This window comes from Dama dama, chromosome 32 (genome assembly GCF_033118175.1).
Source record: "Dama dama isolate Ldn47 chromosome 32, ASM3311817v1, whole genome shotgun sequence".
NCBI classification, from domain to species: Eukaryota; Metazoa; Chordata; class Mammalia; order Artiodactyla; family Cervidae; genus Dama; species Dama dama.
The window spans coordinates 25,459,577-25,475,364 of NC_083712.1; the positions used below are offsets into that span (position 1 = coordinate 25,459,577).

The 15,788-nt window shown below is 35.1% G+C and overlaps 1 protein-coding gene across 22 annotated transcripts in view; it reads right to left on the reverse strand.

Moving 5' to 3' along the window:
- Positions 1–209: 209 nt before the first annotated feature.
- PCM1 (pericentriolar material 1) overlaps positions 210–15,788 on the reverse strand; it is an 83,876-nt gene continuing 68,297 nt past the window's right edge. For 12 of the 22 annotated variants that reach the window (XM_061134698.1, XM_061134714.1, XM_061134710.1 and 9 more), the window contains 10 exons: positions 12,197–12,331; positions 11,319–11,516; positions 9,562–9,624; positions 9,165–9,300; positions 8,710–8,870; positions 6,029–6,104; positions 5,433–5,689; positions 3,792–3,884; positions 3,587–3,701; positions 210–2,228 (listed from right to left, as the gene is read on the reverse strand). In XM_061134698.1, the coding sequence (XP_060990681.1) occupies positions 2,203–2,228; positions 3,587–3,701; positions 3,792–3,884; positions 5,433–5,689; positions 6,029–6,104; positions 8,710–8,870; positions 9,165–9,300; positions 9,562–9,624; positions 11,319–11,516; positions 12,197–12,331 (1,260 nt within the window). In that variant the 3' untranslated portion in view covers positions 210–2,202. Of the gene's footprint in view, positions 2,229–3,586; positions 3,702–3,791; positions 3,885–5,432; positions 5,708–6,028; positions 6,105–8,709; positions 8,871–9,164; positions 9,301–9,561; positions 9,625–11,318; positions 11,517–12,196; positions 12,332–15,788 lie in introns of all 22 variants that reach the window. The other 10 variants (XM_061134695.1, XM_061134696.1, XM_061134700.1 and 7 more) reach the window with 1 other exon arrangement.

Below are 15,788 nucleotides of genomic sequence, written 5' to 3' on the forward strand. Positions count from 1 at the left end.
ATTCTTTCCCATTATAGTTTATTAGGGGATACTGAATAGTTTCCTGTGCTACACAATAGGACCTTATTGTTTTCTATTTTATATATAATAGTTTGTATTGAGTTTTTTTAAAAAAAAACACACTTAAAATTGCCAAATAAGCCAAAATTCTGGAATAAATTCTAAAGCATAAATGAGTATGTCAATGTAAATGAAAATGCAATTCAGGGTTGTATGCAGGATACACATTTATTAACAGTGAAAAAGCATTTACCCAAAGCGAATGTTAAAAATACAAGGAGTACCTGCTGCACAGTCTGCTGAGCTCAGTCTTGTAGGCATTACTTCAACCTGCCTAGGTTTCTCTTTCCCTTATTTTGACCTTTTCTTCCCCTTTTACCTCTAACCAAATTTTTAACTTAAAATTAAGACAAACAGTACATATTGAATGCCTAAGCCTTTAGCAACAGTTACCAGGGAAAAACATATTAAGCAAGTTATCTGCTCTCAAGCACTTAAAACTAAATTATCTACTATAAGAGAAAACAAAAGACCAGATTACAACAGCTGTAAGTCAAATAAGCAAATTTGATAAGATTCACAGATACTACAATAATAACTTAAGATGTAAGTACAACAATTCCACAAATTAACCCATCTTTAATTTGCATGCAGAGAGAGAGACAGTCTTAATATTTAATATGTAAGGCTTGGCTTGAGTGTATCAAAATGAAGTTTCTGTACAGAGTCTAGAAAACAAATATAGAACTTAAGTATACATATAATATATATGTATACGTACTATGCTTCAATTTCCCTGAAGTCAAGCCAATTGAATAATTCCTGCTTCTGGAATGATAGTGTTCTGAGTAAGTTTAATAAAGTTGGAGATATATGCTTCACATAATTTAAATTACAGAACAATACAGTCAATGTCTTCAGAGGGAAATCCTCATTTATTATTCCCTGACTGGACATTATAGTTTCCCACTGAGGTACCAGTCAAGAATTTCAAAGGAATACCAACCAAATTCTTTTTTTATGGGGTATTTCGGTAAACTGCTGACAAATTTAAAAGACTAATTTGGAATAATTCTTCATATTTTATTCAAGGAACAGTCTGTAAAGTTGACTTGTTAACTGACTCTGTGAGGCCTTTAACTCGGTATATGGCAAGATGGGATCTAAAAGTACACCACCTTTGAAAAGCTAATTTGCTTACTGATGAAGAGGTCACGTAGATTCTCATTACTCCATACAGTACTTCATCTGCAAACCTGCTTCTCTCTCACTACACACAGCGACAACTACTATGCTTTGGCCTAAATTATTGTCTCAAAAAGCAAGGTTGTCCAAAGGCAAATAGAAACTTAGTGCTCTGGTACATAAATTTAGTTCTATTAATCCCTACTTTAAAGAGCTTGGTTTTCCTTTTAAAAGTAATCACAATGTTACTTTCCTTGTTTAAGCGGAAATATTCTCTAATTATAGAAAATGTTCTCTCTTTTAAGGTTTAAACTGAGGCAACACAGATATGAATTGCAATTCTAGAAAATATTTATCTAATAGATAATTATGTAAATTCTAGGTACTAAGGACAAGTATTCTAAACTTATTATCCAATTTGAATATTTATAATCTATAATAACTTCTCTGAAATCCTGGATACCTTTATAACCTGCCCTATTCTTACAAAGGAATAAGACATGCAGGTATCTAAAAGAATATTAGACTCAATAGCAGCAACACTGGCATTATTTGGAAGCCTGGCCTGAAGGCTGGGCTTTATAATAAATAGTATATTCCTCTAACTCTTGACCGTTGCTCTTCTCTGAACAGCCTAATTATATAGAACAGTGACTTGCTGTATAGAATTCAACATAATTTTCAAAAAAGATAGTTTACAGGTAAGTCCAAACTTTATTTAAAACTACACTTTAATTTTTACGTTACTAAACATCACAATGGGGAAAAAAAATCAGGACCAAAAAAATGAAAGAAAGAAAAAGGAAAAAACCCCACAGTGTATCAAGGCTTTAATCTGTCCAGAATTCAGTTTTTGATGTTTTAAACTGCCATGGGCAGAAATTAGCACACCTACCAAAAATGCAGTGTCAAACTGATTTACATTTTATATAGATTAAAACAGATGTTTATTTAGTGCCATTTTCATATACGTATTGATTATGTCAAGAAAGAGTTAGATCAGCCTCTGGAGACATCTCATGTACTTTGGGTTCCCACTGTTTCTGAAAAACAAAACCATGGTTAATGCCTTATAAATTATTTACTGAGTTAATATGACCTTATAAAATTTATTTAATATTGTTCTCCTCTTCCATTTAAAATTTTCACTTTTAATATAAAGTTATTAGAAAAGAAACTTACTTTGCTACAATAATTCCCTGATGATACCACCAACAGTTTAAAAGACATAGGTAAGGGTTTCCATCTTAAGATGGCAGGCTGAGCAGATACTTGCTCTCAAAAAAGAACAAACCAAAAAACCCATTAGGGGGAAAAAAAAGTATAAAAATGAATAAATTCAGACCAACAAAAGAAGGGTGGTTGTGAGAGAACCAGAAGACAGAAGATAAAAACAAATTCCCAGAATGCTGAGAGCAGACTGGAGGCACAGGGCGGGGTGGAGGAAGCTGGAGCCCAGACACGCGAGGACAGGCAGCAGGGGAGAGGGTACCAACTGAAGCCCTAACAGCAGGAATGGGCTGAAAACTGGGAGATTAACTGAAGGTTTGATATTTGGTTTCTCTTCTCGTCACCCTATTTCTTAAAAAAACAAAAAATCTTGAGTTTAATCAACTGATGAACAAACAGAAAATCCTTGACCTTGATGCAAGAAATGTTCTCCTCTGAGTGGCCCTTGGGCTGTGCTATTAGACCCAAAAAGAAGGAAATCTTCTCAGATTTCCTGGGACTATCACTTGGCTCTGCAATGAATCATAAAATCATCTTCAGGAAAGTATAAAAGATTTCATTCTTATAGTTACAAAAACAGAATATAAGTGTGTTTAATAAGGTCAATAAAATATGAAATGAGTAAACTGAACAGAGAAGGAAAAGCGGAGGAATAAGCAGTCGGGTAATGACCAAAACTGACAGAACTAGAAAATGTGTACATTTGTAAGAACAAAGGTAACAGAAAAACCAAAAACAACATAAACATTGAAAGAAGAGGTAGGTTTAAATAAGTTTTCATTGGGGAGATAAGAAACATTATCTAATTTTTAAAGTTCAGGAAAATTATAATAGTATATAGAGATATAAAAGGCCTCCTCCAAAAGAACTGAAAACCAGTGAATAAAAGAAATGGGCTCTTGCCAATCATCACTAACTCCTCTGTACCTTTCTTTCTTAAGCCATCTGCATCTATTACACTGTTAAAACTAAAAACAGAGAAAATTATCTGACAGTACTATTTTATAAATTGGGCAGTGGAACTAACATTTTTATAGAATTATGCTTCCTTTCTAATGTTTGGCTTCTATATTCCAGGTACTAGTAGCACATTTTAAAAACTAAAAGAAAATGATGGTATCAAGATTCAGTAACTTTTCAGTGTGATATGATTAAAACGGCTAACTCTTACCAGGTTCTTTTAGTGTCTGAGAATTCCCAGCTAATTCTTCAGTCTGCATTTCACATATTTCACCAGCTAAGTGGTTTTTTTGTTCTTCTTCTGCCATTTTCTTCCTTAGATCTGCCTGTAGAATGAAAATTAAAAATACAAAATCACTTTTCATCTTAACAATATCTGCTATATATGACAACTGTAATTAAAGAGAGCGAAATACCTCTGAATATATTGTCAGTTTAAGTGGTAAATCTTCAACTTTCACAAAGTCTTCTTCATCAGATTTTTGACTTATGTTACCAGATTCTGCTTCCTGTAAGATTAACAAATTATATTTAATGAAGGCAATCCACTCTATCTCTGGATCTAAACCAAAGTCATCCATGCCAAGAGATAAACTGGATTCTCACGTGTGTATAGATGTCAGTAACTCTGTCATATTTGCGTTTCTTCCATATTTAGCTCAATGAATAGAACGGAAATCTAGAGTTCAACATGAAGGGTTGCACACTTGTAACTGTGGGCACACAGTGAGGCTTCTGTGCACCCGTTTTACAAAACAAAGAGCCCGTTCATACAAGCTAAAGGGAGAAACAGCAGTAGTTACATTGAGGGCTAAAGTAATTAGAACAACCCTCATTTCTTGATATGTTAACAATGCATCAGAGCTGTATTCAGAAGAATATAAGTAAACATAAGACTTTCGATATCAACTGGAAGCTCAAACAGAAAGATGTGGTGTGAATTTAGTAATTCACAAAAGTTATTAAAAATCACCTCACACTGTTTTTCTGAAACCTGAAGCGTTTTCTCCCAGTTCTTTGGTTTTTAATAGTATCATCATTCTACCAATTACCCAAGTGGAAACCTTAAGTTTTTCTTTTTTCTGAAACATTTCTCACCCATTCCTCTCTCACTCAGCTCAATTTGTATTTACATGATAATGGAGACTCTCAACTTTGATTCCTTGACAACACTTCTTATACAGTCATCGGATTCATCTTCAAAATCCGTGACTTTGACCATTTCATTTTCTTGTGCAAAGACCTTTAATAGTATTCCCTGCCTGAAATCCAACTTCAGGACCTTCTATGATCTAATGTCAAGTAAATTTTGAGCAAATGCCTTCTGTAGCAATTCTATGCATTCATCAAATAATAATAAGAAACCTAGAAACCTAATAAGTAACTTTTACAGTTTTCAATGGAAAATTTTACTATTACTGAAGCAAATAAAACAATTAAGATAGTTACTCTTTCTACTGTTTCTGAAATACTGTTAAGTCCCCTTTTGCTGAGAAGCTTTGAAATTATATTATAAACATATCTTTGGGAAGAAAACTGATGTTGATTAAATAATATGTGAAACATGTTCTTTAGACCTAAAGGTACATTATTACAAATCCCTTCATTTTTACCCAAAAGACAAAGTATATAAAACATACACAACCCAAGTATCCAAAAAACAACCTATTGGCTATAAAATTAAATTGAAACAAATGTCCAGAGAAAAACTAAACTTACCTACTTACATTATAAATGCAAATTATAAATATAAATGCTAGCTTACTTTTTCATCATTCACTATAGACAGGGACTCTACTGCTGTCAAATGAACTCTCTCAAGGTTACCACATACAGTTCATCTCTTTGGTTCTCAAAACTAGAATTTTAGGTTTTGAAATGGTCATCTTGGTTCACTATCACTCTTCTGTTTGAGTTTAAAGTAAGTCTGAATGAGAAATAAAAATGCTCCAACAGTTTCTAAACCCAAACACAAAGTGGAGTTGTGTTTATATACTAGAAATGTTAACCTGCAAATGAAGAAAGGGGCACAGAAATGAAATGCACATGATACCTACATAGTCATTCACTAACACTGGAGATTCAGTATCAGGACTTCCAGCCAAAGAGCTTTCAGGAGTCTCCTGAGCAGATTTCACTTCTTTGACTCTAGGCACCAAGGTTTCAATTTCAGTTAAAGGTAAAGGCAAAGGGTTAGGCTGACTGGACGAGTCGATGGTAGTGAGAGTGTCCTTCTGGACAGTGCTATTTAAAGGTTGCTCATTTTCCACGATATTGAGGTAACAGGGCTTCACAGGAGTGCTATCCTGATCACCTGTCATCAAAAGAAAGTCTTAACATTAGTGTAATGCAACTGTCATTAAGTTTTACTATTGCATCAAATAAAGACTAAAATGTATAAATGTATAATCAGACTACCTTCCTTACAAAATTTGTCTCTGTGTTTAGGTATTTGTCAACTTTTCTTTAATAGCTGTTTGCAGAAACAAGGCCCTAGCATTTTCTACAAAGGATTTAGGGAGAGAAAAAAAGACATGTTTCAGATCCAAAATACCTCTGAACTTGCAGTAGCTAAGAATTTAATTTCTTTGTTTTTAAGCACATAAAGGACACTGCAGATAATTTTAACATGGAAATTTTAAACTTTTCTTACCTTTACTAGTAGTGGGTTCTTGTTCTGATGGGACATTTTTGCTTTCTGATGATTTTTCAAAATCATGCTGTGGAACCTAGAAGGAAAAAATAATGTCTTAATAGTAGGACCTAAACATACAGTCACTATACAGGAGATGAATGCTATTTCCAACATGAGACCTTCATACAAGGAAATTTTAAAATAATCTTCTAGAAGTGTTTCAAGAAGGCTGTGGTTGCAATTTCAAGATGGCTAAGTTTAAAAAATCTACTTTTCTTAACTTCAGAATAACACAAAGAACTGGAGTATTATAGATTTTACTATTTGTTTTTTTAGGCCTGACTCTATATTAAATGAAACTAAAAGATACTTGCTTATTTGTAGATGTTAACTGAAGGAAAGGAGAGAAGGATGAACAAGCTAACTGCTTTCTGTAGGAGGAGAGAAAACTGAAGATTCACCTCATAATTGGATGCCCTAGATTCTAGGAAGGAAGGAATACAGTGGTGGGGTGAGAGTCTTCACCTGCTATAACAAAATTCAAAAAGTAATGTCTAACACATAAATGAATAAATAAACGCACACACATATTATTCAGATAGAGGGTAAACAACAGAAGAAATCATACAAATTTTGCCTCTGGGGCAGGATGAGGTGAGGACAGGAAGGGGAATGATTATATTTTGTTACACTTAAGATTCCCTCCCCAGGCTCAACAGAAAATGGGAGATTATATTTTGGAGGAAATGAGCTAGTCTCAGGCCTGGGGGCCACCGTGGAAAGTATGAATGACAGGATAAAGTGTCAAAAGGCAACGGAAAATCTAGGGCAAGTCTGTATAATGGTGGGACCCTCAGTCCTAACCCTACATCCAAGTTCAGAACACCAATAGCCAAGGAAAGGGACCTCATACCAGGTAGAAGGAGATGGGCGGACCCTCCCTACTTTGGAGAAATTAAACTATTCCAATAGGAATTGACATTTAGGATTTTCTATCAGAGTTATCTACTTGGCTGCCCCACAGTAAAGCCCAAAAGAATTTCAACTGGCTTTTTGGTGTATTATTCTTTAATGTAAGCACCAAAGGTAGAGTGGATATTTGGAGAAAGCCTCTATGTGTGGGTAAGAGAAAATACTGCTCCCATGAAGTAAGAGGGTGCTATAAAGAAGTAACAAACAGAAAAAAGTACTTAGAAATTAAAATTATGACAGTTGAACTAAAGATACTATCATATAGTTAAGGTCAAATAAATCTCCCAGAAAGTAATAAAACAGAAAGATCAATGGGTCAATAAAATGAAAAGAAGAAAATAGGGCTAATTAACACCTGATAACATTTATTTCAGAAGAAGAGAAAATGGTGAGGAAGAAATGAAATTAAAGAAAATTTACCAAACCTGAAAAACATGCTACAGATTAAAAAGACAACTGAGTTCACCTAGTGTAGTGAATAAAAAGACCTGCAACAATGTATATTATCACTGTGAAATTTCAGAACTCCAGGTGGAAAAACTTCTAGAGTTAGAGAGAAAAAAGGACATATATGAAAAATCAGAAGAAAGGCCTTCAAAGACCTGAGGGGAAATGATTTTCAACACAGAAACACTGAGTTTTCTTAGAGAAGGGAATGGCTACCTACTCTAGTATTCCTGCCTCGAGAATTCCATGGACAGAGGAGGCTGGTGGGCTATAGTCCATGGGGTCTCAAAGAGTCAGACATGACTGAGCAGGGGGGAAAAAGAAAATGTCAAGATATGTTTTGCACTCTTTCTTAGAGAGTGACTGCAAGATGTGTTCCACCAAAATTAGGTGATTAACCAAGGAAGAGAAAGGCAAGATTTGATTCCAGAAACTGAGACCTAAAAGTACGAAAGACGGCGTTCCCTAGCTGGTAGCTATCTATAGGGCTAAAGAAGAGCCAGACCCAGAATGGAGCAGGAATGAAGCAAGCTCCGGAAAGGACAAAACTGACAGACTGGTTCATGAAGAAAATTCTACTGAGAGATTTACTGAACTACTGCTGGGCAGAGCAAGCACTTGGGTATGTGATCAAAGAAAATAAATTAAAAAATGAGACAATTATTAAATTCAGGTGAAAAAAATGTACAAGACTAAGCAATAAACACTATCTGCTTAGCTCAACAGCTAGTAATATTTGCATGGTTCATTTAAATCTACATATTTGATTAAATACAGATTTAATCAAAAGACAAGATTAAATGAGGAACATATGTGACCTGAGAGTCTTCACCTGCTCTAACAGAATTCAAAAGGTAATGTCTAACACATAAATGAATGAATAAATGCAGACACATATTATTCAGATACAGGGTAAACAGCAGAAGAAATAATACAAAGTTTTGCCTCTGGGGCAGGATGAGGTGAGGATAGGAAGGGGAATGATTTTATTTTGTTACATACTACTTCCATGTATAACTAGAAAAATCAAAAGTTGAAAATCTAAAGTCATCACATAGTTTTCAGGACTTGTTATTAAAATATTTTAAGTGCTTTAAATGTAAAAACATTGCTAAATAAAAAAATAATAAGTGTTTTAGATTTCAATAAGGATATTAAAGAAGTTTGTACTCAGGAAAATGAGAATGGGGAAGCTGTTGATTTTAACATGTTTAAAAAGAACGTGCTTTTAGGTGTCATAGGAAGACTGGTGGAGAGTGTGTGAGTCTGCACTGGAATACCTGATCATCGTGTTCATTTTCTTCTGTAGTTTCAGTGTTAGCCTGAAGTGACGTCTGGACATCTACAGGTCCCTCTTCAAATTCTTCTATTTCTTCATCTTCATTCTCATCTTCTCCACTTCCATAATTAGTCAAAGCCTGAGTTTCAGCTTTGGACAAATCTAAGTTGATTAACACACAATTTTTGGTAAAAATTTTAACACTTACTTCATAACAGCTCCCATATATTGCATGCCTACATTGTGTAAGTGCTTCACATACAGTATCTAAAACCTTCAAAACCGTTAAGTACTAGAAAACTGGTGTTGAAAGGACTGGTAATTTAGTCAGGGTCACACTGAAATTCAGAGTTGTCTGACACCTAATTCTATATTCATTCCACTCCAACAAACTGTTTCATTAAGTGATCTGTAAAGAACTAATGCATAAGCCTAGTCTAGAGCCTTCAGACTTACTAATAGACACTGGACATTCTTCACTTTCTTCATCTTCCTCTTGATCAGAAACATCAGATCTCACGTTTTTGGGGCCGTCACCATCATAAACCTCAGACGTTTGAGTCTGCTTAACTGTTTCCGTCTCATCCTTGTCCTAGCCACAAATAAATTCGAGTAATTAATTCCTTAAAGTACATTTTTTAAAGGTATACAGTAAGTCTATCATAAAAATTAGTAAGTCATTATCTAATTTAAAAATATAAAGAATGATTTTAAATTTAGTTGTTTTTAAAAGAAAATAAAACTCTGTCAGAAGAAAGGACATTTTATGATCTACTTTGCTCTCTACCATTAAGGTAAAAGTTACTAAAATTATTTAATCTTTTGTTTCAAAAGCCACTAAATTAGCACATACTTTGTCTTCATCATCAATTTCTCCAGCAGGTGAACTGTGATCTCCTTCAAGAATCCTTTTGGCCTATAAGCAAATCGGTTAGGCAGAATTCAGGGGTGATCATTCATTATCACACTTAAGTACTCAGTAAACTTTAACAAATCCTGCATTTTTAAACCACCATCCAAAGAGATTAGTGTTTTCTTAGAAATATAAATTCAACTCTTATTAAATAAATCTTTTAAATGAAGAAAAACAAAAAGCAACACAATCTACCTGACATCTCCATGGATATCTAAGGGACATCACAAACTTACTATATCCAAAACAAAAATCTTGATTTCTTTCCTTCTAAAACCCCAGTCTCTCTTCAGTCTTCCCAATCTCAGTAAATTGTTCTTCATTCACCCAAATGCACAAGTCAGAATCAGCCTGTACCTTATGTTTATTACCCACATCTGAACTACTAGACTGCATTTGACTCAATCATCCTAATGTATCTGCTGTTACACACTCAGAGCTGAGACACTTCTTACCCATTTCTTACACACTCAGAGCTGAGCCAGTTCTTACGTGGACAACTGCAACAATCTTCCAAGCAGTCTCTCTGCTTCTCTCTCTACTCACCTACAATTCCTACTCAATAACGAAGCCTGACAAATCTTAAACTGAGATTATGATACTCCTCTCTCTCAAACCTTCCTATGAGTTTCCATTATGCTTAGAATAAAATAAAATACAAGGTCCCTACAACAGTTTTTAAGATTTCACAAATTTGTCCTATCTACCTCTGTGACTTCATCTCCTACAGGCTCACCTCATTTTAAGTGTTCCTGCCTCCCTAGTTTCTCTCTGTTCCCCAAAACACTCAATCCTGCTTTAAAGTCTTTATACTTAATGGTTCTGTCTGCCTGGCACTGTTACACTTAACAGTTCTCTCCTCTCATCTTCATTATAAACTCCTCTTGTCTTTCCATAGCTTAGCTCACATTTCATCCCCTGAGGGAGCCTCTTGATTCTGCCATCTAAAGCAGTCCTTTCTATCATTTTTATCATATCATCCTGTTCTATTTTCTTCAAGCTCTAAGTAATGGCTGAAATGATCTGAAACTTATGTCTAGAAGAAAAACATTACGAAAAGCTTGAAAAAGACAGCCTGATTTTATCTACTTTAGATTTCGGCAAGAAGGGTTATCTCTTTCTGTTTTGGGTCTTGATCTGTTTTTCCTCTCATGATTAGAGAGTCAAGAAAAGAGTGCTGGTGTCTAGAGGAAAAGCCTCCTGGTATGCCTCAGTTGAGGGGAAAAAACATCCAATTTTGTATGTGATCAAGACTAATTCAACAGGGCATAAGGAGCTACAGGGATGTGCAACCAAGGTCCTAACTAATAACAAGCATGTGTGCTGGCTGGGGTGCTAACTCTCCTGGGGCATCTACTGTGATTGACAACAGCCACGGCAGGCAGCTGGCCAAGAGCCAGATCCCAGTCCTCCTCTCTTTTCTGGGTAAGCGGCCGTAACGTGAAGTGGATACTTGCCAATCCCCTGCCACCTGCTCCTGTCTGCCGCCCTGATGCTGAGCCACTGCTGCTACTCCTGAGAGTCAGGAAGTGGCTGGTGTATGTACTGACTTATAATCTGATTAACTCATATTACGGAAAAAAAAAAAAAAAACTACTTTGGTGAGGTCAAGTATGATTTCATTTACTCATAAAGATCAAAACGGACATTTATACACTAATCACAACCATTTCTATATCAAAATGAATGTCATTCACCTCTTTTGCATAAGACTGTATCACTCCAGCGGCTTCTATTTTCCTTTTGCATCTCTGTTTAACAGTTACACTATTATTATCCAAATCTTGCATGAGCTTAAAGAAAGCCAATTCATTAAATAACACTTCAGATATCTCTACAAGAAGATCTTCTCCACAATCCTTCAGTCTTCTGCCAGCAAATTTTGCCAGTGAATCCTATTCAAAGATAAACCAAATCACTTTAAGATTATAGCAAACTTTAACTGTGGGTAGAGAAATATAGATGATTAACAAATTTGAATTATAATACTCATGAAGGGAAAAACAATTTTATTACTTTTTAGTACTGAAAAACTTAAAACTAATGTCTAAGATAGGCTAAAAAACAATAGGTTAATATTACTAAGAATATTACTAAGTAGGACTCTTGCTAGTCCTGCCCCCAGTTACGAACCACTACCATTACATAATTTAGTTACTGTTACAGCCCAAGAAGTCTCTACTATCAATAGTTTCCAGCTTCCACAATTTCCCAGATTGGTAAAAAAAAAAAAAAGAAAAGAAAAAAAATTATTTTAGAAAATACCAAGGAATACTTTCTAAACATTTCAAACTTGAAATGTTGTTCTTAGGTAGGGAAAAATCAAAACAAAATTTTGTTAGAGTTGGGACAAGCCTTAGAGATGGTAAAGTTAAATGAAGACAAAGGGCCTAATACAATATTTTTAAATTGAGTAAGAAATAACCTAAAAAGTGTTACAGCGTCATTCCAAATGGATGCTAGAATGAACATCTACTTGAATAAATTGTGTAATGCCAGAAAATAGGGGGAAAAAAGTCCTAACCATGTACCTAACCAGTACATACTGGTAAGTCATACAAGAACAAACTCTTACCTGTAATATACTTCCAAGCTGCTTATGAAAGAACTTTACAAACTCTTTGCTCTCATTGTTTTGCTGAGTAAGGACCAAAACCATGCGTCTTACTGAGGTTAGAAGTTGAGAAGAACATACTTCATCCATGTGCTCCTGAGAAAAATTCTAGTTGGTTAAGATATAACTTACCTACTGTATAAAAAGTGTTAATCCACATGATTATATGAGATTGTATTGTTCTTGCATAAGCTCCTCAGCTTTTAGATGCACATTTGGAGACTTTGTTCATAAGAACAGCCAACTCCCCACTACATACACATTAAAAGGTTTGCAAATTTTGATTCACAGTACCAGATACTAGCCAATAAAAGAAACTGGCTGATTCAACATTTTCCACTACTTCCTGTCTGTACTTCATAGTTTCCGTATCGCCGGTATGCCTGCCTATTTGTAGTTCAGTTCAACTACTCGCATAACTGCACTTCACCTTCCACCACATTTCCTCAGCCTTGGCACTGCTGACATTCTGTGGGTTGGAAGATGTTAAGCAGCCCTCTGAAGTCTACCCAAAAAAATCAAGATCTGAAGTGAAATGAGACATAATAAAATAGTTGAAATCAGATCATTAGTTCTCATTTTGTTGGCCCTCAGAAATTGTCTGAAGTGATAAATTTAGCCAGGAAATCCTCATGAAGAATAGAATCAGACACAAAATTGCAAATGCAACAAAAATCTCTGAGATGGTTTCATTCCCTACACATGAAGGTAAGTTATTTACATTTTTTTTTAACATTTAGAAAATAATTATACATATCAAATAAATATCACTACCAATATACCTAATTTAACAAAAAAGACACACTTAAAAGTATTTATTGCATTACGTGAACACAAAAATGTAAAAGAAAAAAGGCAATACTGTTTATGGCTAAGATGGAAGTAAGCAATAAACTAAATAGAGTAAAACAGTACATATTCTTATAATTTATAGGAATATAAGTATTTGAGCAGGTGAAAACATATTTTAATAAAGGCACAAAAATAATTGGTGAAATTGGTGTATTTGTTTAATCTCCTCAAATTCCCTTTATCTAGTCTCTGAAGTCCTTCTTGACTATTAAGTACTAAGAAATTGAGACAGATCTTGTTCTACTGGCAGGGTACAGGGCAGAAAATTGTGATACTTTGTCATAAGTGCTCTAATAAAAACAGGTACCAAGTTTCCCAAAAGCAGGGAAAAGAAGGAGAAATTCTGCCAGCAAAAACATACAAAACTATTTCAGCTGAATCCTGAAGGATAAGACCAACAGAAGAAGGATAAAGGGCATCTGGGCAAAGGAAGTAACATGGGCAATGTGCATTTCTGAATAATGTCAAGCAGGATACAGTGCATGTGGAAGGAACAGTTAAGAGGCTGGGATCAGGCTGCAGAAGTTTTATGAGCAATGCTCAATCCGATCTGGATCCTGTAGGCCCAACAGTTTCAAGCTATATACTTGAGTAGTTTAAAAACCACAGTCAAGGTTTGGTAGATCAATTCACTTACTAACATTCAGTAAGTATTTACTGAGTACCTACTACATGCATGTATTATTCCTGGCACTGGTAAGACAGTGACCAAAACAGATTAACATCTCTGATGTAAATCTTCACGACTTCACGGAGTTTACATGTAACAAGGGAAACAGACAAAGTCAATAAGCAAATATTAAATAGGTTATAAGGTGGCAAGCACTATGAAGATAAAGAAAAGCAGGTAAGGAAAGGGGAGATCTGTTCACCAAAAAAATAACATTTGACTAAAGCCTTCAGGGTTCAAAAGAAAAAGCCATGCAGGCATGTGAAAAAAACAGGATTCTAGACAGAAGCATCAGCAAGTGTCAAAGCCTTCGAAGCACTAGTAATGCTAGCAGGAGAGTTGAAAGATTAGAAGAGGAAGCAGAGACAGAACCATCTGGAGCTGCTGCGGGTGCTCAGGAAGAGACTAAGGTTTTCAGTTTCTACATGCAATAATTTGGGCGTTAGACAGATGGATCCTCTTTCCTCTCTTGGCTATCAAGTCTCTTTGGAGAAAACAGTTCTTAGAAATGCTGTTTCTCTCTTCTCTCAAAATATTCCAAAGAAAGCAATTACTTCCACCGAGGGAAGAAATATAAGTGTACGGAAACAAAAATTTTTGCTGTCAGCATCTGACACATTGGGAAGTACAAGCAGGTTGTAAAAAATGAATCTGATGACAACATATCTTGTAGTTTCACATCTCTGAATGAAAAGATTGTCTTTTCACCTCTTCTTTTTTTTTAATTTCCATTTTAAATGAGAATATAAGAGTCCCATCTCAGAAAACAGTCCTGGCTTTGCATGTTTCCTTCTCTCCCCTCTTCCTTGTTATTAAACAATACATAGTACTGCTTTACTTGTCTCATAGTCTCACTGTTGCTAGGAATATAAATTGTTAACCTTTCTGAGGGATAATGTAGCATAATGTCTCAAAAGCCTTAAAAATATTCATACCCTTAAAGCTACAAATTCTATGTCTAAGAATTATTTCAAAGGAAATAAAAATGGGATGCATATTTAAATTTAGCTAAATCATTTAAGCATTTTTCATAATAGTGAAAAAGAAACCAGAAGAGAATAAACACAAACATTTAACAACAGGAACTAATAAAATAATTAACAGGAAATCTGTTCTATGAATACTCAACCCCCACAGTAGCAGTCATGTAGCAGTCAGTAGCAAGCATGTCTGCTTTTGCACAACCTCTGTATGTTTGATCACCTGATCCTGGGCCCTAGTTCTAGGCTCCCTTCTCTTATCTAGTGCTGTGCTTTAGGTGACCTCATCTACTATCAGTCGGGTCTGCTGATTTTCAAAATATATCCCAATTGCCTACTGTGCCCCATCTTTAGTACCACACCCTTGTCTAAGTCATGATTATTTTTCACCTGCTTCACTGTTATTCTGACCCCTATACTCAATTCTCCAGAAACATCAGATTTTGTTTCTCTTACTTAAAATCTCCTAAGAGTTCCCATTCGAACTTCCAACAAAATCCAAGCTTTGACCCATGCCTATGACAGTCTGCATAACTGGCCCTTCCTATTCCAACACCATCTCACACAAATTTCCTACAGCCATACAGTCATTCTTCCAGTTTCTTAAACATGCCAAGCAAGCTTCTACTTCAAGGCCTTTCTCTGTCTGGAATGATCTTGGCTTAAGCTAGCTTCTTATTCACATCTCTGCGTAAATGTTCCTTCTTCAAGACTTACCTGACCATCCAGTCAAAAACACACCATCACATCACCTTATTTTAATTCTCTGCATGGACTACCTGACATACATCTACTTATATGTTTTATATTTACTTATTTTTTAAAATCCAAATTCTCATCCTAGCATGTAAACTTCATGAGAGCAAAGGCCTTGACTTGTTCATTATTATGTCCCAACACCTGGCATAAAGTAGGTATTCCATAAAAATTTTTGAATAAATAATGAATCAACGTGTATAACCATTAAAAAATACGCAATAGAAAAATAGTGATCTAGAAAGATGTTTATGGTATCATATTAATATTTGAAAAAAGCGGAATGCACATATAT